Below are 25,832 nucleotides of genomic sequence, written 5' to 3'. Positions count from 1 at the left end.
CACATCTTCTGATGCTAAATAAGAAAGTTAAAAGGAAATTTCTGGTCCCTGAAAAAGCTTATACTTTTTCTTTAAAGACAAACAAGCCAAAAGAACACACCCAACACTCAGATAAAGGCAACAGTAGGGCCTCTTTAACCAAAATATCCTACTGCCAAGTGACTTGTCACACTGGAATTGAAGGATTCACTCCAAGTGCTTCCTCTTTACCTTTCAGGTTCCTGAGAATGGTATTGGCCTCTTGTAGTGTGCCACTGCTCTTCCGAGCAGCTTCTTCAGCCAGGGCTTTTGCTGCATCTGCTCGAGCCAACAGCTGGTCTGCAGTCTGAGGAGATATGACATGTATCAATGTATTCCCACTTTCTGAAGGACAATTGTCTAAGTGCATGAAAAAGCACTGTTAAGCCTCAAACAACAATGCCATCCAGAACAGCAGTGCTCTGAGACCAGATGAGTGTATGTACTTCGGAAATATGGTTCTGAGTACAAAGTTGACACCACATCTGGCAAATATCTCCTATTTTCCCATACAACCTCAAAGCCATTGCATTTAACCTCTTTCTGCATCTCTTTTTTGGGGCCATTCTTCAGCATTCTTATAATCAATAAACAACACTAAGACTCAGATGAAATAATTTGCATCTGGCCAGTTACTTGTCTTCCTTGGTTTTTTTTTCCCAGGGAACAAAAGCCTGCAGAAAGTGGAACTGACCTGCTGTTCTGTCTTCCCTTTCTCCAAGAGGTTCTTTACTTCTAGCTCCTTTCCTTTCATATCTTCTCTCAAGTCCTCATAATCCTTTAGCTTCCTGGCAATTAGTTGATCCAGCTCCTCTGCTTCCTTCTTGATCTTATTTGCTTTATTCTGCAGGTGGAAATAACACACAGAGATTCCTGAATGTTAAAGAATTCCTGAACAGGTGGTAATTTTTTCCACTTCTACATTCAAGCCAAGACGTCTGGCAAACATTTCACTCAGATTTGTGTCCTTCATAAACTGGAGGAGCTGGGGTTCATGTAGGTGGTTTTCTGCATTTACATCTCCTGCATAAATGTTGCAATTGCGTAAAAGCTGGATTATGCTTAGATGGACAAAAAACCCACAGAGCGTTCTTATGCAGAGAACATTAGCAGAGCACATGTAAGGTATGCCAGCAACCTAGTATAATGCACATGATGGTGCCCACATGTACCTCTAGCCCTGTGGAATCCACAGTAGGCAGGCTGGTGAGATTAGCATATATCTGCAGGGCTCTGTTTCCAGCTTCCTCTGCCTCCGCAAGCACCTTGTTGGCCTGTTTCTCTAGGTCTCGAGAAATATTCCTTGCTTGATTGTACCTAAAAAATTCCCAAGGATCCAGTTATGTAACAATATTTTTTGTAGAACTGAACTTTAGTAAGAGAGTGGAGAGACTCAGAAATCAAAAATCACCTCCCACAAAATTCAAAGCATACGGAGGGTTGTCTTAGTTTTAAGCACTGCTCTGAGGTCAGGAAATAAAAACAAATTTCTGTTACTGACTCACTTCTGATTGAGCTCATCAATATCAATTGCAGTTTGGTTTTCTCCAGCCAGCGTCTTCAGCAGCAGCTGATACGCTTCCGTGGAAGTATCATTTGCAGCCTTGGCTGTGCGAACAATCTCATCAGCTTCCTTTTTATGCCTGATGGCAAAAGAAAAATAATGCCATTACATTTGTCAGCCAGTAGTTTTTATCCTTAGTTCTTGATTATATTCTCTCTTCTCCTTCTCTCCCCAGATTTACATATGGGAGATGCTGAAAGATTTGTAATGGAAGATGGTTTCCATGTCTGTCATCCACATGAGCAGTGTTTGTCCTCAGTGCTACACAGCCATCATCCCACAGCACCAGTCCCTTAAGCAGCAAAGGGTGTGTGTGTTTCCTAGCCAGCAAATGAAATTCTGCTTCCCCCTTGTAGAGCAAAGCAGGGCCCTGACATAGGCCACGATGAGTGTGCCCTGCCACAGCCTACCTTTCTGCCAGCTTACGGGCCTCTTCTGCCAACAGAGTCATGTTGTTGGGGTCCCCGCTTTGCTCTGGAGGTGTAATGGACTGGAAAAGAAAAAGAAAGGGGAAAAACATCCTTTAAAGCTCTTTTTTCATCTTTTATTCATATTTGCTTTAAATATTTATTGTCATGATCTTAATGCTTAAAGATGTGTCTAATCTACTTCTCACTTCCCCGCATGTTTTTCTTAAGTCCATGCAGTTTCCACCACTGGTTATCCCTTGAAAAACAACTGTGCTAATATCTATTTAAGACTTTTATGTTGGTCTGGGCTAAGATACTATCTGTGACTGACAGTGGTGAACTTCACTGATTTCCCATGATCTTGATGCAAATTTGCTGTTTGAGGGAGAGAGCAAGTGGAGAAACACATCAGAGGCGCAGAAAGAAAGGCCCTCAGCCTCCCCAGCCGTGTGGGATGTCAGCAGCACACTCACCACGTTGTCAGCTGCCATCTTGGCCTTCTCCAGCATGTCAGAAGCCATGCTGATCAGGTCCTCCGTGTCCTCCACCCGCACCCGGGCCTGCTCCGCCAGGCTCTCCGTGTCCTGCACTGTGCCCTGGATGCTCCTCAGCCTGTTAAGCTGACTCACTAAGGTGCTGTTGATGTCTTTGAGACGATCCATGAGGCCCTGATCTACGTCTGAAACAAGGACAAAAAAGAGAGGAAGCAAAATTAATTAGAGCAGGAAGAGAAGCTGGAGCAGCAGCTTACCATGGCAGGCACCATGTTGGTAGGTTAATCCCCTACTGGAAGGCAACCAGGCAAAGGCATTTCACAAGTCACTTAGCTTGAGATCAAAGTCATAATCAGAATGTGCACCAAACAGGAGAAATGAAAAGCCATTAACTGCTCATAAGACAACCTCACTGGGTGCTGGAACTGACTTTGATGGGACATATTGTGTTCAGAATCATGTTTTACCTCTCTCATTGACTTAAAATGACAACAGAGCTGTTCCTCAATAGGTATGAAATGTCTGTTTTGTGAATTCTCTTTAGCTTATCTCCTAGAAATTAAGCAGAGATGGATGAATAGTGCAGATGTACATTCTTCCACACTCAGGGTAACAATGCCTACTCTGAAAGAAGACTTAAGGAGCTCCATATGGAGCAGCCAGGAGCTGTGTGGAATAGCAAACCCACTCCAAACTCTCACCAAACCAAAGAGCTGACAAAAACTGGCAGGATAGAGCCTTGGTTTTCACATATGCAGGTCTTAAAAGGCAACTACACTTCACCAAATTTTTGGATCACCAGGTAACTTCCCACAACAGCATCTTAATAATGGGGGCATCACAGCACAGGTATGTGCCTCACAACCAAGGCAGTTACTTTTGAAAAGCTGAGAGTGTTACCAAGAATTAAAGTGCAAGCAGAAGCCCACAGAACTTAATCAAGACTAAGATTGGTCAAATTGATGTATTGGTTGAACATGAATGTTTTTGACACATTTCAAAAACATACTACCACAGAAAAACAGAAAACTTCTTCAGGTGTGCACAGATTTTTGAAAGGGTAGTTTTTGTTGCATTTACTTTGCCCTCTTAGTAAGAGAAGAACCTGGAGCTGGGGAAGGGTTTGGAGTACAAGTCTCATGAGGAGCAGCTGAAGGAGCTGGAAAGGGGCTCAGCCTGGAGAAAAGAGGGCTCAGGGAGGATTTGTCTATCCACAACCCCCTGACAGGAGGGTGCACCCAAGGGAGTCAGACTCTGCTCCCAAGGAACAGGGACAAGATGAGAGGAAACAGCTTCAAGCTGTGCCTGGGGAGGTTTTGGTTGGATAGCAAGAAAAATTTCTTCATTTAAAGGGCTGTCCAGGAAAATGCTGGAATCACCATGCCTGGAGGGATTTAAAAGCGGGGTGGATGTGGCAATTGGGAACATGGGTTAGTGGTGGCCTTGGCAGTGCTGGGGGGCAGGGAACAGTTGGACTTGATCTTAAGGGTCTTTCCAAATAAATGATTCTATGATTCCAAGACAGAAAGCCCAATCAAAAATTCCACCACAAAACCAAATCCATTCCCTCATCTTTCTCCAATCCCCACCCTGCTACCCCCTTATGTGGGACTATCATCTAGGCATTGATGCCAAGCAGGCAGCATAAATCTACCTCAGCTAAAGCTGAGAAAAGCTAAAGTAACCATTCTCACTGACAGGAATCTTCCCAAGCAAATGCCAGCACTGGATGTGTGTTAGCTTTTTCCCAGCTTCACACAAAGGGAACAAATTTTCCCAAAATGGTCTGAAATCACTGAACCAGCTCCCAGGGGAACATCTTTTACTGCAATGTCAATAGTCTTCTTCAGGATTCTCTTTTCCAAAACACACATCATCTTATATATTAAAGAGGCCCTAAGGACGAACCACTGTCACAAACATGACAAACATCCTGCTCACAGACATCCCACGGTAGTGGTGACAACAGAAGAATCAATTTTAAACCAAGTTTAACAGGAAAAACAGCATTCTTCAGAATATCCTACACTTTATGGTGGGATAATTAAGTTTGCCATCAGGCTTTTGAAGCCTCCATTCTGATTGCTGATGATCAGAACAAGAACTATTTGATCCCAAGATGTTGGAGCAAATTTAAAGCATAATAAGTATACTAAAAAGTTTTCTGCTTGTGTAACAAGCCTTTGCATCAAGAGAAGAGAGTAATACATAAAACATTTCCATCCATACAGAGATAGAAACAGATTTTTACTTCCATGTACAACAGCAAAAAGCATGGATAAAAGCACAGCCACTGCTGTTATGATAGTAACATTCACTGACACAGTGCTGCCTGAAATTGCTGTCAATCCTGGATCACAGAACTGGCTTGAAATAAAACATGCTGTCTCCAAAGGAACAGGAACATCAGACAAAGAACTCATTTAGTTGGTCCATGTCTGATCAGGTCAACTCACCTTTGCTCTTTTGTGCTTCATGAAGCAGCTCTGTAACTTCTCTCTCTGCCTGCTTCAACCGCTCTTCGAAGGCTTCATCAGTTACAGTTTCTTCTCTGGTACCCAGATTTGCTATAAGATTTTCCAACTCCTGAAGCCTTTGACGTTGCTCTGCCACCTACATGAGAGGGACAGAGCACAGCTATGACACAGCAAAGCACCTTGAGCCACTCTGCTTTCAGCAAACACCAACAGCCATGGGCTGGAATGCTGCACAAGTGTCACCATCTCCAGTGGTACCAACAGCAGTCAGTGACTGTGTCCTTACCTTATCTTTCACCAGTCTGTAACAGGCTGGACACTCCTGGCAGCCTGGCCACGAGCGGTTGTAGAAATAGTTCTCCTCACACTGGTTGCAGCGGCTCCCCACGAAGCCCTCCTTGCACTCACAGTGACCATTCTCCCGGCACTGCAGGGACCGCGAGCCCTCAGGATCACAGTCGCAGGCTGCAGGGGAGTTAAACCTCAGTCAGACTGCACAAGAGGCAGAAATACCCTAAAACTCACAAGATGAGAGGAAAGGCTTAATACCCTAAAACATCTGCAAGAGCTATGGGGGCACAAACCCGCAGCTGGACCTCCCTCCTGATCGCAGTGCCTCTACTCACAAGCAGGATCCAACATTCACTGTGTGTGTTCAGTGCTGCTATTACCTCTCCCACAAACCATCATTCTACTCCACTGCATTGTAACCAACTGCTGGTTATAGTTTTGCTGCTCTTTACAGACAGGGATATCAATGAGGAAATTTTGGATCAACTTGTTTTGCAATCATGTTTACAAGATCAGCTGCTCCTCAAGACAGAGCCTGGATACTGAGGCCACCTGCAGAGTAACTGTGCAGGAACACAATAGGAAACAGGGCTGTTGGAGGCCAAGATGCAGAGAATATATTTACACCAAGGAGAAGATGCACCAAGATGCAAAGAATATATTTACACCAACTTATCTACTAAGTTGGATATCTAGTAAGCTGGACAAGAAAAAGGTAACAAAAGAAGAAGGGGATAAGCTGTAGTACAGAAATCAAATTTCGTCATGCACAGTGTGGACATAAAAGTGCCACCTTCTGCTGTGATGAGGAGCAAGGTGACAAAATACCTTCCCAGAGGCAGAAAGAAAGCAAAGGCAGGGCTGGGTGGGCAGCATCCTTCCCATCTGCCTTGCTCTGACCCCTCAGACTTACGTTTGCAGCCTTCAGAGCCGAAGCCGAAGTGGTTGCTCTCACAGCTGTCACAGCGCAGGCCGGTGACGCCTGGCTGGCACTCGCACTGCCCCGTCCGGATGTCACACTGCCCGCTGGTGGAGCCCAGCGCGTGGCAGTTGCACCTGGGGGAGGCAGGCACACGTCAGATGTGACACAGAAGGGACATGGGGCCAAGTGCCTCCCTGAAGTGCACAGCCCAACATTTGCATTTGCCAAAAGCCGCTTTTCTTGCGGTGAAGATGCAGCAGGCGAGGCATGGAGCTTTTCAACTATGCAAGGTCACTTGCTGCCTGCACTAAAAAAAGAACCCAAGAGCCCCTGCTACAATCATGAAGTCATGTGGCAATTTTCTATTTAAGATTTAGAGCTCTTTATAAAGCTATTTATAAGTCAGGCTTTTTGTACAGCCTTAGTAGCTGCTCCTTGGACACTGCTCTTCCCCACCCACAGCAGCAGAAGCACACCTGTTACTTGTGACAAACATCACATTCCTGCACAATGTAAGCACAGACCCTCCAACACCAGGGTCTCTGCCCCAAGCCACGCCAAACCTCACCTCTCACAGCCACGTCCACTCTGGAGGTTGAAGAATCCAGGCTCACAGGCACTGCAGTCCCTCCCAGTGACGTGAGGCAAGCACTCACACTGCCCAGTCACTTGATTGCAGATCGTCTGCTGATTCACTGTGCCGTAGGGATTGCAGTGACAAGCTGCAAAAATAAAAAGGTATGGAGAAAGAAGCACAAAGTTAGAAATCCCTTGTGGTGTTGGTACTTACCCTAATGGGCCTAAATCCAAACCACATGGCCACCCAGCCCCTGCATCATACAATGCTTTTGCTTTGATAGCACTTAGTGCCCACAAACACAAGGATTTTAGCAAGCTCAAACAACCAAATTAGGGTAAAGCCGCACATTGATGGGCACAAGTGACAGCCTGCCAGCAGCTCCTGGGGACAAAACCATTTTTAAAGGCAACAAGAAGCAAGTCTCACCTCTGCACTTGTCAGCAGGGTCAGAGGCCAGGGGGTTCCCGAAGAAGCCATCCTTGCAGCGGTCACAGTAGAAGCCGGCGGTGTTGTAGATGCACTTGAGGCACTCGCCGGTCTGGCGGTCGCAGTTGCCCACGGCATTGGGGTCGATGTTGTTGTTGCACTGGCACAGGCGGCAGGGCCTCACGGCACCATTTCTGCCCAGTGGGTCTCCGAAATAGGCATCATCACACAGCTCACACCTCTTGCCTGGGACACAACACAGACATGGGTGCTGCAGCAGAAAGCTCTTTGCTGCCATCTCACATAGATCCCCTTTGCAGTCCCTTCTTTAAAAGTAAACTCTTCAGCTTCTTCCCTTTCATCCTTCTGTTGTTAGGGCCAGACACAAATCGCTCCTCATCTCTAAATTCAAGCTGATCTTTCACTGGAACTTTGCAGTATGAATTATTTCCATTCTTCCTTCCCCTCCTATCCCTTTAAGCCAAACCTATTTGCTGCAATTTGTTGTTAATTTAAGAATCCCAAGAGGTAGAGTTCCGTGGGGCATCACTGCTCCAGGAAACTCCTCTGCCAATGAGACCTGCCAAACCTCCACAGGCAGCCACTGAATTATTTGATTCAGCAGCTTCCTATACTTATTGCAGATCTGACCTCCCCAGCCAATTATGAGTTCCATTTCTTAAGCAGTTCTTGCACAAACCAACCCCTTTTTTCCTCACATCCCAAGAAGGTGGCATGAGACAGGAGAAACTCTTCAGCAATTAGCTACAAGAAAGATCAGCTGCTACAGACACCTGAGCTGAAGGGCACCTGGGGCCTGGTCTGCTTTGGTTCACAATGCAGTGGCACCCACAGGAACCCCCATGAAATGCTTATCGCCTGGTCAGAGAGTTTCCTAAGCACTCAAGAATTTATAGGTATTCTGTACTTTGGACTCTGTCATGCCAAGCATGAAATCAGCAGAGAAGCATGAGGGCTGCCAGTCATCCTATGGCTTCCTTGCTGCTTGCAGGCAGAACAAAAATTTCTGCTTAACAACTCAGCTACATGCTTGGACTACACAGCTTATTGCTAAGAAAAAAAGATCAGTATCTGTTCACATATTTCTCCTCAAAATTACTGGACACTAGGTTTGATCTTCTGGTTTTTTGGGCAGCGCTCATGAGTCACTGTAGCCTTCCTGCTCTTCCTAGGAAGCATCCTGCAGTGCCTCACTTGCTGGCAAACTACACCTTCTAATTTTATTTCAGTCTGACCTGCCTTCCTGGCTCTTTTAAATCTATTTTCCGCCCAACACCATGCCATCATCAGAGCTCTATTGGAAGGCAGCACAGCTCTCCTACACAGCACAGAAATGGTAAAACTTTGCAGATAAAGCCTTTTGTCCTCAAGAAATAGGCATGAAAACATGTGAAGCCCCAAGCCTCACACAGGACAGAAAACAGGGCTGAGGAAGGAAGAAGAATTTGAACCAGAAGATGCAGCAGCTTTTAGAGCTACTCACTGTGGATCAGGAGACACATTTCCACAATCATGTGGATGTAGAAAAAGATGCTTTGTGTAGGAACACACCTGTAGTGCCAGCCTGGCAGCTGGTGCACACGACCTCCTTGGTGCGGGGCACAATGGCACAGCTCGAGGTGCCTGGGCACGGGCAGGGCTGGCAGTCCGAGGCTGTGCCGGCCGTGGCATCGCCGTAATACCCATCGCTGCACTTCTCACAGTGCATCCCTGCCGTGTTATCCCTGCAATTGCACATGCCTGCAATAGAGAGGGATGTGAGTTTTGCTTCACTGCCCAATCCAGAAAAGAAGAACCACCCTCCTGCTGCTCCCTGCTTGCTCTTACCCGTCTCGGGATCGCAGGTCTCGCTGTGCCCGTTGCACGCGCAGGGCACGCAGGGGCTGTAGGGCCCGAGGCCTGGGGTCTCCCGGCGGTACCCAGAGGTGCAGCGCTCACAGAACTGCCCCTCGTATCCCACGGGACATGAGCAGCTCTCCACCCAGGCCACAGGCACGCCGGGTCCGGGGCGAGCACTCGTGATGGTGACATCGTCCAGGTGGCCGGCACCTAGAAAGCACCAAGGGGCAAACCCTTTGTAACCACACAGGCTATCATCACTGCTTCCCCAGACACAGCTGAACAGTACGAGGGGCAGACAGGGGGTGCTTGCAGTTGGTAAGATGAATCAAGACGCAAAACCCTCCAGGAAGGTTTAGAGAGACAAGCAAAAATGCACTAGAGCTCACCAAGGGAACATGCAGGGTAGGAAAGCTGAGAATAACAATATAGAGGAGATTCTGAGAACAGCAGCTGAGCAAGCACAGCCGATTAAAATTAAGTTATATTTCACATGTGTATGGTTTCCATTTCCAAATCAAATACCACAACCAATTCCTGACTTTCAAGACAGAACAGACCATGTCTTTAGCAAACTTAATACACCATCTGCAAACCACACCTCAGGATAAACTCTTCAACTATTTCTCTCAAGCCATTCCTTCCTCTGGCATTTCAGCACTTCCCTCCTCTACTCCCAGCCCCTTCCCTGGAGCAAAACAGAGCTCAGACACAACATAGCTGACTTTTAACTTATACCACTGTGTCTGTACTACTGCAGCAGCTCCAGTGCACTGAGCAGAGCCTCAACTCCTACATATTAGCAGTGACTACAGCACTCAGGGATAGTTTTCTCCCCCTCCATTTCACAACCCCACAGTCCTCATTATGGGCCACCCCTCTGAAAACACTTGCAGTTTTCCCACCTTTACCAAATGCAAATTCATCCTTTGCATCTTTCTGCAAAAAATTTTCATCACACAGCAACACCTAAGGATCTACTTTCGCTTCTAATTCATGTCCATTTTTATAAATCTTCATTATGAGTAACTTTCACTCAGGTCTTGCACAGGCAGCACTTTAGACCTTGTCCTTCCTATTTGTCGTGTCAAGGCAAGATCCAGAAAGAGGGGGATGTAACCATTTCCAGCGTAGCAAAACTTAAAGCCAAGTGTTGTAAACTTCCTACACCTTCCTTGAGTACTCTGTACTGTACTGTATTTTTACCAACTGGAGGATAGTGGCTATTAAACAAAGAAAAATTCCCATGTCTAGAGCAAGGAATTAGCAGTCAGTACGTGTTCAGCTTCCAGACATTCAAAGACAACACTTTTCTTTCCCATATCCTCTTCTGGAGGCCTGGCAGAAGACGCTACACAGGAAAGTCAGGTGAAAAGCCATTGGCAGAAGCTTTGCCAAATAAACTGCCACAGCTGTTTATGGCTGGGCCCTACAATGAAGCAACCCAAGCACTAAACAAATGAGTTTTCCCCCTCTTCTGTGACGTTCTGCTCAGTGACTTACTTCTCTCACTGTATGTCCCACGGATCTTGACGGAAGTCAAGTTGTGGAGAAGCTTTTGGAATTCAAACGCTGTAAGAGTAGGCCTCCACGGGTAATCTGCAGCCTCATGGAGCCTGGGGAGAAGAGCCAGGCATCATCAGCACAGCTTTCAGCTGCTAACAGCTGCACCCTCTCAAAAGTTCCCTTTGCAACAGCACCGTGCTATTGCAACATCACCCACGCAAGTTTAAACCTAATGACCTCTGTTTTCTCAAGAGCTCAGAGGCCAAAGGCAGCCCAGGCCAGGTGAGAGCTGCTCCCACTGTACCTGAAGGTGTAGGTCTGCACATTCTCACTGGGGTAGGAGTTGCCCTGGGCAATGAGAGGCACCGACACTCTCAGCCCAGCCCCCTCCAGCACCAGGTCCTCTGCAGAGAGGCGCGTGTCTCGCCTGTCCACACGGAAGGAAAAGGTCAGGTTTTGCCCATAACTCAAAACCTGGTTGCCCAAGAACTTGCCTGAAAGGGGAAGAAATCCTTACAGTTAGGGGACAGAAAACAAAGGGCACAAGCAGCACAGAAAGCCATGCTTTTAGAATGACCTACGTGGTGCAACGAAGTACATGGGGAAGTAGGTGTCTGAGATAACAGAGATGTCCTGGGTCTCAGCACTCCACTGCAGCAAGACTTCTGAGCCATCACGCTGCTCAGCACGCCACTCATCCTCTCCTGAAGAATCAGATGGGCAAGAATGAACACCCTTGGAAGACAGAGATCTGCACACACTTCTCATGTCACATAGTTAATCTAACTGCCTGTGAAGGCACTGGCAGGCTGCAGAAAGTAGCTATGCAGAGGAATTTAAACAGTAAACACCATCTTTACAGTTAAGCCTCTGACTCAAGTGCTGACTTGAAACCTCTGAACTCTGAACCCTCTGATGACTACTCGTCCAAAACCTTCTTTTCTAAAGAGCTTAAGCAAAGCTAGAAAAACCTGCAGGCCCCTACAATTTGTTGAGAGCTGCAGCCTTTGTAGGAACCGTTCTCCAGTGGAATTTTAATTAAAAAGATGTTATTTTCTGACTACGCAGCATGAAAACATGCATACACATGAAACATACTGCATGAAAGAAACAGCTTTTTCCTGGGCTTAGACTCATTGGAAACACAAGTGCATTTTATTCAGAGCCATGTAAACCTCGAATCTAAAGTGATTTTGATCCTCTCAATCACAAAGTCTTGACTTGGTTCTAGAAATGAGGAAACTATGCTTTGTCAGCACACCTCTCAGGATAGAAGAAGTTTCTATTTGCAATTCCCACTTGCACCTGCACACTGTACAATAAGTGTGTGCCCAAGGCCAGGGCTGTGAATTCCTGCCTTCCCATCTGAACAAACAAGCTGCAGACATGGAAGCTCCAGGTAGCTTTCGCACTTCCAAAAGAGGGATCCTAGACCTGCCTGCCCAAGGTTTGTGGTCTTGCACAGAAAGGAAGGAGTTGGGTTTTTTTTAATAGCTTCCAACTTGAGTCTACCACCCAACCTGAGATACAAATGAAAGCTCAATTTTACCAAACTCAAAGTTGGAGGTGATGCTATAGATGCTGTAGCCCGCAGCACTGGTGCAGACTGAAGAGTGTCCAAAACAGAAGCAGGGAGTACAGCCTCTTGGATTGGAGGAATCCAGATGGAAAAATCCAGGTTTGCATCTGAAGATGCAGAGGAAAGAAAATTAATTTCCCTGATGTTAACCCCAGGTCCTTGCTCAAATGTTTTTCATTCTTGAAACAAAGCCATGGGAAGAAAAACTCACCTCTCACAGTGGAATCCTTCCACATTGTCCTTGCACGCACACCGCCCTGTCTCGACGTTGCACTCCCCTGTGCTGCCAGCAGCATTGCAAGAACAGGGCCTGGGCAGTCAGGAGAGAGGTTAGCTCAGTAAGAGCCACATAAACAAAGCTTTAAAAAAAGCCTAGCTTTCCTTTTAGAGACCTGCAATCCTCCTTACCTGCACCCAGCTTCAGAGAGGGAGTGGAACCCTGGCTGGCACCGGTCACACTTGTCCCCCATCACACCAGGCTTGCAGCTGCACTGGCCATAGCTGTCACACTGCCTGCTGAGGGAGCCTGTGGGGACAGCAGGGACAGGCACCTCAGCACACACATATGGCTCCATCAGCTACTCAAACTTTACAAAACAGCCAAGAAATAAGGAAGCAGAAAGCAGGAAGCACAGCCTCAAGTCGATGAGTGACAGCTTACCTAAAGACTGCCTCTAGTTCACACAAATTCTCCCCCCGGTAGCTCTAGACAGATGAACTGTTATCTAGTCTTCCCAAACTATATTCAGCCTTTTACTCTTACTAACCAACCTTTTTATATATAAAATATAATTTTAACTTCAAATTGCCTTTTTCTGCTTCATCCTCAGTGCTACATTTGCATGCCTCCAATTCCACATCTGTTTTACTCTGCAAAATGTAATTTCCAAGATTTTATTCCCTGAATCCCTTGTGCTCCCCCTAATCAGTATCTCTTCTTTCCCTGACCTCTCCGTTTCACACTCCAATTTCCTTCCTTGATTCCTAAGTTGCATTTAAAGACTAAACTGCCTCTCTGGAACAAGGCTGCACGTGCCACTATGAATCCTAGTAAACTCATGAGTAAAACCCTCATTTTTGAAAGGACGTCTTCCTCAGTACTGCTCCATTCAAGTGGTCTTGCACAAAAAACAGCAGCAGGGTTCTTTAATCCATAGTGGATAAAATGCTTTCTCCCAAGCATCCATGTAGCTACCAGCCTCAGAGCTGTCAGCACTGTAAGAGTTAACTAGCAGGAGAAAAATACTTTAGTATACAGAAATAGTTGCTTGTTTCCACTTCAATCCACACCAGAAGATTATGGCAAAGTGAAGAGTTATAAGATGATTAGGCTGGACGGGACAGAAGAACTCACTAAACCTTTACCATATACAGCCAAAGTTCAAATCCCCTTTGCAGTCCCACTTAGGATTATTTAGGAAAAAAGAGTACTTGACAAAAAATACCAATCCAAACATATCCAGGAGATTCAAAAACACCCTGGGTGTCAGTGCGTCATTGCATACAAGCTAATGGCTAAGCTACAAAGGCCCTTGGAAGCTGTCCTTAAAGATCTGAGAAGTCACTTCCCTGCATCCTTTCAACCATCTCAGCTCACACCAACCCACATCCCTCTTAAAATATGGTCTAACAAAAGGATCCAGGAAGCAGTCAGAAGAAGAAAGGGCCTTTATTGGTCAAAAATTTCACAACTGAATGACTCCTTGACAAAATTAGATAGGAGATGCACCCCGGCAGACCTCTCCCTGGCTGCTTTTAGGGCTTGCTACAAGCAATGACTTATGCCAGCTACTCTTTTGAAACCTCACATCATATCTTACTATGTGTTACCCTTTTCCTTCCTTCCACCTTACTTGCTGTGGGCTGGTGTAGTTACAGGATCACTCCTTACAGGTTAAGTGGCTCTCTACATGACAAAAGATTTATTCTCCTGCCAGAATTACCCTGTCCCTGTTTATTAAAAAAAGTTTAATTACATATTTTGAGTTTACTTTGTTTTATCTCACCCCACCCCCTTTTGTGTTTAATGTTTCACTGGTTTGTATTTATAGCGCTTGGATACTCAGTAGGAGAAACTGATGCAGCAGCTAAAGTTCACTACAATTTCTCAGCATGAACAACTTCCAGAAATACCCACTCACATCATCATGGTTATTAAGAATTTAAATGAGTTCTTTAGTACTGGGAGCATCCAGGGTAACACATACACAGTGGAAAAAAAAAATCTATTTCAGAATACATTCAAAGGACTAAGTTCTGCAGAGGTGACCCATCTGCCCCTGCCACCCTAACTCCATTTAGATACAAGGATAACTTAAACCAAAATACAACCCAAGAAACATGGAAAAAAGAAAAGAAATCCAAACAACCCCTCCCTCTTTCTACCCCAGAGTTTGCAATGAGCTGCAGGCCGACAGAAGAGGTGGGTTTGGTGCGTGGAAGCTTGCAAGCAGCCGTGCTGGCAGCAGCGCTCACCGACTGGGTTGCAGCTGCAGGGCAGGCAGCCCTGCTCGCTGGCCGGGCGGTAGAAGCTGTCCCGGCAGCGCTCGCAGCGGGGCCCGTCGGTGTTGCCGGCACAGGCCGTGCAGTGGCCGCCGTGGCCCGTGGCGCGGTACAGCTCGGGGTCGAAGTAGCACTCCTGGGACCGCCCGTTGCAGTCGCACGCTGCAAAGACAGGGCACTGTCAGTGACCAGCCCGTCCCCAGAGCACAAAACCCACCCTGCACAGTTCAGCTCTGTGAGGTGGGGTAGGAGCTTTTAAACACTCCAAGATCTGAAACAAACTTGAGACCATTCTCATCAATGTCCAAAAGAAAATCAGCATTTTCTACCCCACTTCTTTCAACATCAGGCTGCCACTTGCAGCCAAAATACTGTCCTCCCACACAGCACCACCGATCCCTGTCATCCAAACAAGCATGAAAAGGTAACATGAGGCTACTCCATGCTGTAATGAGAGCTTCTCCCCTGGATTGCTAATCCCTAGACAGCAGAACATCCCAATTTCACCAGCCCATTGAGGGAAGCCACCAACAGCTGGGACCTATCTAGACACACAGAGGTCAGACAGGAAGGAAACTTTTCTGTCTGAAAAAGCTTCCCCATAAAGTAAACTACCAAGAGCTGTGGTCTGGGACAAAACACCAAGCAAATTGGTGTTCTGTGACAGAGACCTGCATTTGCAGTCCAGAAATTAGATTAAATAATCAAAAAGTAACTGTAAAAACCAGTAACACAAACACAAAAATCAGCTGATGCTAAATGAGGAGCTTTTGAAAGGCAAATTATACTCCAGCATAGTAAACTGATTTTTTTTTTCCCATGGGTCTCAAAGTACAAGCCTGTACATTTCTGCAGGCCACCTCTTTCTTTAGGAAAGATGGGTGGTTCCCATCCTTCCCCAGAAAGGAGATGCCTATTCCTTTGGCTCTACCAGAAAGCTCCCACAAGGTAGAAGTGGAATGACCAACAGTCCCACGAACTGTGCTGGGGGCTGGCCAACTGTGACTGAGACAAGTTAAAAGAAGGCAGGGCCAGCCTGGCTCCAGCAGAGGCAGGGCCCTGCCCCAGCCAGGCTGTCCCGGTGCAGCCGCACTTACGCAGGCACTCGTTGGCGCTCTCCGCGGTCGCTCTCCTCCACGGGCGGTCATTGAAGAAGGGAAGGCACTTTTCACAGTCCACCCCGAAGGTGTTGTGCTTGCAGTTGCAGACCAGCTTCCCAAGCTCATTCTTCACACACTCACTCGCGTGCCCGTTGCATTTGCACCTGGTTCAGGAGAGGTAAGGAACAGGTATTAAAACTCCAGGGCTCCAGGTCATTCGCAAAGCAACACCAAAAAACAGGGCGCCCACATCTCAAAATCTGAGATTAGAGAAATTTGAAGGTCAATGATTACAACAAAATTGAGACCAAAACTGCTATCATTCAGCTTGGAGAAAAGGGAGCTTCATGGATATCTTATGGAGACCTTCTAATACCTAAAAGGGGTTTACAAGACAGAGAGAAACTTTTTATCAGGGCCTGTAGTGACGGGACAAGGGGTAGTAATTTTAAACATCCTTTAAAATTTTAATTTAGATTGGACATAAGGAATCAATGAGGGTGGTGGGACACTGGCACAGGTTGACCAAGGAAGATGTTGCTACCCCATCCCAGAAGTGTCCAAGGCCAGACTGGCCAGGGCTTGGAGCAACCTGGGATAGTGGAAGGTATCCCTGCCCACGATGGGGGCTGGATGATCTCTGAAGGTCCCTTCCAAACAAAACCATTCTATGAAACAAAGAGGTACAGCCTGCTCTAGGTAGGCATTTGAAAGGGAAGACAGTTAGCTAACTCCTTTGCAGTCTTCAGACTAACCCGAGTAGGAGAAGCAAAGATTTAGCTAGCTTTATGTTAGTAAACTTGCCACAACGTCTCTCCAGTGAGAGCCCAGAACACAGTATGTTCACTGGGTGTGGGCTACTGTGGTATCAGTAGGAAATTAAATAGCACAAAGATGACTAATACAGAAGCCCAGGGACCTCCAGACTGGTGGTGCAGCCAATACAAATCCACATGTGGCCAAATCCCTGTCTCAGGACCGCCACATACAAGCAGGCCAAAACCCTGCAGTGGTCTCATCTCTGTTTATTTTATCATCAACTACCTAAGGTTAAAACATTCTATAATAGACTTTGGCAAAAGGAATGGACAACAACAACCATGTTGTACCACATTCCAGACCCCCAAAGGAGATAGCTTTTTCAATATATGTGAAGTAGAGACACTGAGATTTTCTACTTACTGTTATTCAAGAGTACAGACATAGGAGAGAATAATTTAAAAACATATTAAAAAAACCATACAAACCATGCAGCAGAAAAAAACTTTGTTCTTTTGTTTTTCATTTGAGTTAATTCTTTTTACCATTTACCTTCTCAAGTCACTTATTATTTCATCTAATCAAGGAAAAAAAAACTGATCTCTGCCAGCCCTGAAGTTATAGCCACAAAAGCTTATACACAACATTTGCAAATTATGTAAAATTCATTCTAATGCATTCTTGATTTAGGACAGTCTGTAAAGACCAGAGACTATTTGTATGATGTGAATACAATCATTATCTTTAAAGCAGTCTAGTAAAACTAAACAAAAACTTTAGTAAGCACAGTGTTTTATTGTCTACTCACCTACCACCCACAGCAAAATCAGAAATTGCATAGTAGTAAGACTTGAGAACTTTTGGGTCATTGAAAACTTCATCTCCAAATGTGTTCAGACGGTTGAGGGTCACTCTAATATCTGTAGCTGTCACCCATTCCTAGAGCAGAAAGAAATCCCATCAGATGAAATATCCTTTCCTTTGAGAAAGTACCAGTCATTAGCAGTTCTATTAACAAAGTCATTCCTCAGCAGCTGGTTCCTTCTTCATTATTTTCCCCTCTGCACCTCGGGAGCTCACACACTCCTGTCCCAGAAGCCTTATGCCACATCCTCTTAGTTCAAGTGGGTTTTCCTGACCCCTTCTCCTCTCTGGAGACCCTTTCCAATGCCTCTTCACACCCTGACTGCTTTCAGCTGGGAAGCACTGAATAACCTCTCCAGCAAAAAGTGCAGGGCAGGCAATTATGCCAGCTTGCTAATCATACTTGTCTGTCTGGCTGTAGTTTTCCTGCAAAGCTATGCAGCACCAATGGGAAAATCTTTAGGGTACATTTGTCTGCAGGCGTATTGCACTAGACTAAAAGATACAGACAGACAAATGAGTGAGGCTGGGGGAGGCAGAGGAAGACAGACAGATCTGACTTGTAACACAAGAGTTTTTCATAATATTTACACAGTGTCTGTAACACACTGCCCTGGTCTCATGCAACAGCAGCCAGCACAAACAGCCAGTTGCCAAATTTCATATCACATTCTGCCAGCCACTGACATTGGCACCTCCTTGGTTTTATTATACCCTTTACAAAGCTGTTTTCCTTCAAACACCATAAAAAAGAACACAAAGAAACATTCCTGTATGTACAACAGTGCAGCACCTGTGTCACTGCTCAGCCAGTAACACAGTATTTATTTACTGAATTATAAACACAGATGTAAACACATGGAAATACCAATCACAATGTACACATTTACTTCAGTTTTAAAAAGCAACACCAGGAGTTGGTATGTATTTTAAGAAACTGGTGGTCAGATCTCTTCCTTACATAGAGAAACTTATCAGAAAAATGATACAACTGCTAACTTGAAATCTCCTTATTCACCTTAATGATAAGACATGGTTTTCTGCAAGGGTTGGCTACACCAATGAGGTGGCCAAACTGGTTCTTTTCCACTTCAGAAAGTCTTTGTCCTTTCCCATTAATCTTATTTTTTCATTTCACTTCAGTTTTCAGAACCAACTCCACCAGGTTCTGCTCTCCTGCCTGGGAATCGGAAACAGGCAAGCCCTGAGCCTGCTGGGTGCCTCAGACTACTCCTGCTACTCTAAGAGCAAAGGGAAGTGATGGTAAATCACAGCTCTGAAAGGAAGACAACGAGCCCCAGTGAAGCAAACTCCACAACTTTAGCTCCTTGTTGCAATACAAACTGGAGAAGTCATTAAGCAGAACACAAAAACTGGCAAGTAAATCAGACAAACTGGTGCTCTAGCATGCTCCTGACCACTGCCCAACCACTCTTGTGAATGCAAAAGAAACATTCAAGAATGTTCAACAACAAAAAAACCCTGCCAAAACCCCTTGCCAAGCCATCTGTAAGAGAAAAACCAAGGATAAAATCAAAATTCTCTGCTTCAACACACATGTAAGAGTAGATGGTAGGGATTCCTGTAATGTTTTATGTATTTAGAAGAATATTGTATTTCTTACTTTTTTTCTGCTTGAAATATACATGCAGATGCCTCAAATATTAACTGGACTGAGACTTTACCTTCCTCTGTCCCTGTATCAACAGCAGAATGTCCACAACTGCCTTCTACGCTGGCAGAGATTTACATTTATCCTCTGAACATAAATGATCCACAGTGACACATCACCCTTAAAGCCAGTGGGTTTGCTTTTTTGTACCATAAACTTACTATCAACAGACTCAAGAGTTCAACTCTTCCTTCAAAAGCACCTCTGTGGATTGTCCATCCCAACTCAGCTGTGCAAGGGCCTTTCACTATGAGTAAGGGCTGTAGTGCAGCCCAGCGGGCACAAAGCCACCATGCAGAGTGACCCAACAGGAAGACTCAACTCAGACCACCTGAGCGACATAGTCCTGCTCACACACCTGCAGCACAGGGCTGTTGTCAAAGTTGTAGGCACTGGGCCGCCCCTCCAGCGTTGAGAAGGCCACGTTGCCTCCGGTGAGAGGGGAGATGTCGCTGAACTCATCGGTGCAGAGCGCCTGCTGCTCGTCCTCCCCGGTGCGGATGAAGCCACGGTTGATTTTGTGGTAGGTGCTCTCACAGGACCCACTGTAGTACTGGTAGGGCACCCAAGGGCCGTCCTCCTTCGTGCGCTTGTAGATGGCAAAGCTCTCGGGCCGGCTCGTGTGGAACTTGAGGCGCACGTATGTGATGTCAAAGGCTTTTCCTGTGGGGGACAGGAGACATGAGAAAGACTCAAAATTGAGGAAGAATGGAAAGAGCTGCACTGCATTTCTCCCTCTGGAGAAACATTTCCCAGCACTATCCAGAAGGATGAACCTGTCCAGCAACACCAGAAGTATCTCTTCCAGGCCAGTATAGTGTCTCCAAGCAAAGACAAGGTGAAGGAACTGAAAGCAGAAGCTGAGTGCAGGCTGAATACATAAAGAGACCTATAAGCTTCTCTGCAACCAAACACATTTCAGAAGCTGCAACTCTCTTCCACATACATCCCTAACAGATGACAGACTACATCAGAACCATGAGGAGTTTGTGTGCATTTAAGGCCAGGCCCAAGTTAATAATGACATTTGATGATATTTCTCCCAAAAATATGCATGGGAGAAACAGTATTAACCAGAGAGGAGCAAGTCACACTGCAGAGCCTGGTTTGTACCTCTGCTTCTTCCCTACATAGACAATACCTCAATCTCATTTTACAGCTCACAAAGCTTTTCCTGCAGCATTGAACCTACTGACTACAACCCTCTTCTACTCATTCCTTGGGAAAAAAAAAATTAGGTTTAAGTTTCCCACACCATTTGACTAAAATCACCAAGGCATTTTACAGATCAGAGTGCAATAATTTCCAAGCTACCCATGTTCTCCATCACCTAGAAGCATGAAAGAAAATCCACCTCCTTGCCCTCTGTTGTATAAATTTTATCCTCCTAACCAGTCTGTGGCAGTCAGCACATCATCCTCCCTCATGACTCTTCTTCAGAGCATCTAATCTCTGACACATAAACCAACTGCCCAGAGTAGTCACATCCCTGAGAGAACCCATTAGGAGAAAAGGACCACAACACTCTTCAGCCACCTTCGTCTGCTATCCACACTGGCCAAGGGTTCCCAGGAACAGGCATACAGCTGTATACCAGCTGTTCTTGCTCCACTTCAGCAAGCAGACTGTGTACAATTAGGACATCCTGGAGCATGTAGGGAGTTTGCTAAAACAACGTTGAATTTGTTTGGAATAAAACCTCGGGTGTTTAGTCCCTGCCATGCTCTTTTATGCTCCCACCACTTCCAAGAAAAACAGCGCTCTAAGCAGAACTTGCAGCCGTCACCGGTTCTTTTGTTGATCCAAAAAAAAAGCTACTAGAAGAGTTTCAGTTGATTGAGAAACAGTTTTTTTCAACCTGCAAAAGTCACACAGATTAAACCTCCACTTATAAAATGAATGAATTGTACCATGTTAAACTTTAACATGAGGCTTGGCACTTGCTGAAGTGTTCACCTCCTTCACACGTGAGAGCAGACCAGAGGCACCATGCACCAAGAACAGAGTGTCCTCAAAGAACACACGCACACACCGACAGCCGTGTGTTAGGTCACGAACCACGGAGCTGCCCTGAAGGCCCCCAGTGATTAGGCCAGGGGCCAGCCCGCATTAGGCACGTCGCACCCAAAGCCTGTATGGCACAAGGGAGGAGCCAAAGTAGCAGGAGAAGCACAGCAAAGGGTCCAGAAACCAACATACCTGAAAAAAATAAAAATCAATATGTGTTAGCCCAGCACAGCCTGGTTTTTGGTAACAGGGGGGCCCACAGGGGAAGCTTCTGTGAGAAGCTGCTAGAAGCTTCCACTATGTCCAACAGAGAGCCAATCTCTGATGGCTCTGGAGATGCACGTGCTGCTGACCCAGTTAGAGAGGTTGATAACGCCTCTGTGATGACATGTTTAAGAAGAAAATCAAAACCGCACATGCACAATTTGTTTTTCCAGGGCTGGCGAAGCGCTGCTGCCGGGGACCAACCCTGGTGTGGTGCGTGGCAATGCGCTGTGGCTGCCCCGCCATCCTTTGGGCAGCCCCCAGGAGCCGTGCCTGCCTGGCCGCCCCGCCAGCCGTGCTGCCGGCAGAAGGGCAGCAGGGCTGGCAGCTTCTCCTGCCGGCGCCCCGCACGAACAGAGGCCTCAAACAGCACCAGCGCCACGGCGGCCGCTGCCCCTGCAATGGCAGTGGGGACACGTGGTCGGCAATGAAAACATGGCAGGCATCTCCCCAAAGTGGAACCTAGACAAGATCGACCCCTCGGCACTGCGGGATCTCACATGAATCTTTGAATCGGTGGAACTTGTTGGCAATGACACCTACAAGCAGCAGTTTTTGTTCTACTCAGAGAAGAGGAAGAAATGAGGATGTGTGAGGGAAAACAACATGGTGACAGCAAGGTAGGTAAAGAGAAGAGGCCACAAGCAACAGAGCTGAGATTCCTCTGCAGGCCATGGTAAGGACTGTGGTGAAACAAACTGTCCCCTTGGAATGCCTGAACTCCACAGGGGGTGCCGAGATCCACTCACAGCCCATGGGAAAAGTGGAGCGGGTGGGTGCTAGAGAAAGCTGTGTTCCAGTGGGAGACCAGACTAGAGAAAGAGAGGGCCCCACTTCCAGAGATAGAGAGAGAGCCCTTGCTTCCAAACTAGAGCAGCCTTCCCTTAGAAGACAGCACCCTATGGACAAGGAACCCACACTACAACAGTTTTGGGATGACTGCCCATAGCAGGGACCCCATGGCATAGCAGAGAAAAGACTCCTCTCCCTCAGTGAAGAGGAAAAGATCTTGAATTACAAACAGACTAAAACCCCCATGCCCTGTCTTCCTGCACTGTTGGTGGGAAAGAGGGAGGGGCTGGGGGAAAACAGGTGTTTTAAAGGCTTATTTTATTTCTCATCATCCTCCTCTAACTGTTAATAATACATTTATTTTATGACTTTAAAATTGAACCTATATTGCCCTTAAAGTGTTTTGTCTCAGTCCTTAACTCATGAGCCCTTTGTTAATTTTCCCCCCTCTCCTCTGCTAAGATGTCACAAAAGTAAGCAAACTTTGTGGATATCTGGCATTTGGCCAGTGTCAAACCATGACACCCAAGAATAGAAAAGGACCAATCTGGTGTTTAAACTACCCACCAAATACTATTGTCTGTGTGTGACATGCAGGACAGCTGGGATATCATAGAGATACAAGCCCCCTGATACTTCCTACAAAATACCCTTTCCTATTTATATCACGTGTGCATGGATCATGTATTATGGATGACCTAAGCACAAAACTGGAAGCCAGACATTTACAATTGTGGCTCATCCTCAGTACCAGCTCACTGTTGGTTTGGGGTTGATTATTTAATGAGATTTTCTTACATACAAAAGACAAATGAGAAGTAAGCACCACCATTCATGTCAAACTGCTTTCTTCCAAAGAATCAACACTAATTTAACTTAGGCATTCCTTCCCCTTCCTACCCAACACAAGAGATGAATCCTGTTCCTGTGTATTTGGAGTGTTTTTCTCATGAATTGCAATAAAGGTAAGAAGCAGGCATCCTGTGTACAGATCAGGCCCTCCCAGCTTTCCTGTTTCACTGCATGGGCTCTTCTCTCAAAGAGAGCTCCTTGCTGAAGGCAAAATATGCTTGAGGTAGGAACAAAGTGCACATGCAGGAACTCAGACACAAGACAATAGACTGGAGACACACAAACATCTTTTTCAGGTCCATGGTAAACAAATCCAGGATACACTTCACACCTTTACCAGGTAAAAGGCAAGGGGCCCAGGAAGCAAATACTTTTTCCTTCTGCAGGAATACCCCAGTGTGTTGACCTGCGACTTGACAGCCTATCCCAGAACGTCACCAACATCTTGGATGGAGAGCAACTAAAAAACACAACTACTATCGTAGTTTTATTATTAATAAAAATGTCATCAGCTAAATGAGAGCTCACATGGTAAGATAAAAAAAAATATAACACTGAAAGTCAGCCCTGGTGGGATTTCTTTGGGCAACTTTAATGACAAGTGAAAATGGGAAAACATCAGGCAAGAGCAGCCATTCCCTAAGTCAAGAGGGGATAAAAAATAAGCCAGAAACAACAGTGTCAGCTGAATTGTCAGGAATACCCAGTTCTTTTGAACTGGGGTGGTTAGTTATCTATTAATACTGCATTCCTCTGGTGTGAAGCAAAACCCCTGTGTTCAGGCTTCATCAAGATGGGGAGGAAATGCTTCAAAAGAATCCTGGGAATGATGAGGGGGCTGAGCATGTGCTTTCACTCACACACACAACTTTCTGCTCTAGTTCAAAGCTCGGGTCACAGGCTGCTTGCCCCAGAAAATAACTACTTTTTTGTCTCCACTATAACTGAATTATGATCCTTGTTTCCTGACAAGGTCTCCTACTGCTTCCTGAAAGGCCCAGCTCAGCTAAAGACACAGCACATGCCAAGTGCGCTCTGGGTAGTATGAAAACATTATCCCTGGGAACCCCTTCTGCTAAATGGCAAGGACCCTCCCTTTTTCATGGCAGGCCAAGAAAATACATTCAAACCCCTCCCAAGTGAGCAGCCCACATGAAAAAGACATTTATGGCAGCTGGCAGCATAACTCCTTGAGCAGTGCAGTTAATGGCATTAAAGAGGAATGCAGTTAATGCACAGAGAGAGGCTGTGCAGTGCCTTGCTGGGTAAATACAGCAGGAACAATGGAGTTTACCCAAGACCAGCTGACACAGTGTGGAAATTGCTTCCCCACTGTTCACACTGAACATAAATACTGTGCTTAACAGCCTGGCAGTTTTTTGAGGCTGCAGAGCCTTTTTCTAGCAAAGATAATCAGCCTAGGTTTTTTTCATGTCTTGCTGGACTGACTAAACACATATAGCTATGACGCTAGGAAATGGTGACAGCAATAGCCAGGTGAAAGGCAGTTTTAAATATTACATTTAGAAGACAAAAAGACATTGTTCTCCTCTTCCTAGAAGCCAGTACTGACTTGGAGCTCAGTTTGGCTTAGAACTGTCTGATAGTGTCAAGTGTCAGGTAGTATTTCCTTGTGTGTATTGAGAAGTGACAGATCCGTTTTGCAGGAGGAACTCCAGATGCTGGAATCAGTGACCAGGAGCTTAATGCTTCACAAGTGCAACTTGATGTGTGTTTTAAAGCATCCAGAGCTCAAAATCATGAGCCACACATTTAAAAACTCCATCTTTTCTCAGGCATGGAGCTGTTCACCAACAAGTGACACAGTGACACAATAACCAGCTCCCTCTGACAATTCAGGATCACGAAAAAAAAATCTTTAATCACTTTCTCTACTGTAAGCAAGCACACATACAAGCCTTCAAAACAATAGTGTAATTACAGATTCAAAGAAAAGAGCAAGTCCTGTGCCTGGAGAGGCAGCAGAAGTGGCACAGAAAATGTTCAGCATTGTTTGATTCAGGGGATACTGCCCCAAACAACCTGCTCACACTGCTGGGACTGGCCAGCTGTCATCAGAAATTACAGCCCTCCCTCAGCTGGGTCATTGCCAAATTCAGTATCCCAAGGTCCACCAGGAAATGTACCATGCTAAAACCCATATAAGCCAATGCCATTTAGATCTTCAAAAACTCCTCCCTTTTCCCTGAAGTCAGGAATTCATTCTACACACAAAAGACCTCCTTGTATTCCTGCTCCTCAGAAATGGATAATTTACATCAGGAAAACTGTTCCGCCAGCTGGCATGGTGACTGCAAGTGCTGAATTGTGAGCAGATGCCTGGGTGAGATAAGCCCAGAGGACACTTAGCCACCTTTATTATCGGTCCACTAGAATCCCCTGCACACAGGACTGGCACATGGAAAGAATCAATGCTACCTCTCCTACATACAGCCACTGAGTTTTGCCAAGGGAAAAAATAATCCACCTGAGAAGACTGCCTTGGGCAAAGAACCAAACCTTTGCAGAATCATTCACCACAAAATCCACTGGGCACTAATGAAATGGTTAAACTTTACTGTTTCTCTTTTGGTTGGCTCCTGTTTCAAGGCAGCTTTTCTCACACAGGTACTTGCTGACAACCTATGTCTCAGTAAAGGTTAAAAGAATTGAAAACAAACCCAGTAACAAATAGAGCCTACTTAGTACTTTTTGACTGGATTTCATTTCCATTTTGCAGTGAAGGGCAGAGAGCAATCAGATATAATTGGCATTTCATTTTGCTTTTTTCTTCTGACCTGTTTCCTCATCATTCCCAGGAAGATATGCCAGCTTTCTCAGTTACTAGACTGAAATGTGCTCCATGCCATTCACCCTTATTCCTGCCTCAACT

The 25,832-nt window shown here is 45.8% G+C and overlaps 1 protein-coding gene across 1 annotated transcript in view; it reads right to left on the bottom strand.

Annotated features, from left to right (window-relative positions):
- Positions 1–25,832, bottom strand: part of LAMC1 (laminin subunit gamma 1) — a 66,267-nt gene that overhangs the window by 4,645 nt on the left and 35,790 nt on the right. Inside the window, exons 2-24 of the mRNA XM_021525107.3 lie at positions 19,383–19,687; positions 17,297–17,427; positions 15,727–15,893; positions 14,603–14,791; positions 12,536–12,653; positions 12,339–12,437; positions 12,098–12,234; positions 11,130–11,252; positions 10,853–11,042; positions 10,546–10,658; positions 9,031–9,252; positions 8,755–8,943; positions 7,183–7,428; positions 6,745–6,898; positions 6,168–6,310; positions 5,250–5,428; positions 4,943–5,099; positions 2,466–2,671; positions 1,993–2,072; positions 1,524–1,661; positions 1,191–1,335; positions 713–862; positions 211–325 (exon numbers count right to left, since the gene is read on the bottom strand). Of these exons, the coding sequence (XP_021380782.2) occupies positions 211–325; positions 713–862; positions 1,191–1,335; positions 1,524–1,661; positions 1,993–2,072; positions 2,466–2,671; positions 4,943–5,099; positions 5,250–5,428; positions 6,168–6,310; positions 6,745–6,898; positions 7,183–7,428; positions 8,755–8,943; positions 9,031–9,252; positions 10,546–10,658; positions 10,853–11,042; positions 11,130–11,252; positions 12,098–12,234; positions 12,339–12,437; positions 12,536–12,653; positions 14,603–14,791; positions 15,727–15,893; positions 17,297–17,427; positions 19,383–19,687 (3,696 nt within the window). The remainder of the gene's footprint in view (positions 1–210; positions 326–712; positions 863–1,190; positions 1,336–1,523; positions 1,662–1,992; positions 2,073–2,465; positions 2,672–4,942; positions 5,100–5,249; positions 5,429–6,167; positions 6,311–6,744; positions 6,899–7,182; positions 7,429–8,754; positions 8,944–9,030; positions 9,253–10,545; positions 10,659–10,852; positions 11,043–11,129; positions 11,253–12,097; positions 12,235–12,338; positions 12,438–12,535; positions 12,654–14,602; positions 14,792–15,726; positions 15,894–17,296; positions 17,428–19,382; positions 19,688–25,832) is intronic.

The sequence above is a fragment of the Lonchura striata genome, chromosome 9 (genome assembly GCF_046129695.1).
Source record: "Lonchura striata isolate bLonStr1 chromosome 9, bLonStr1.mat, whole genome shotgun sequence".
Taxonomy (NCBI): Eukaryota; Metazoa; Chordata; class Aves; order Passeriformes; family Estrildidae; genus Lonchura; species Lonchura striata.
Note: the sequence above shows the minus strand (reverse complement) of the source record. Positions and strands in the feature narration are given on the sequence as shown.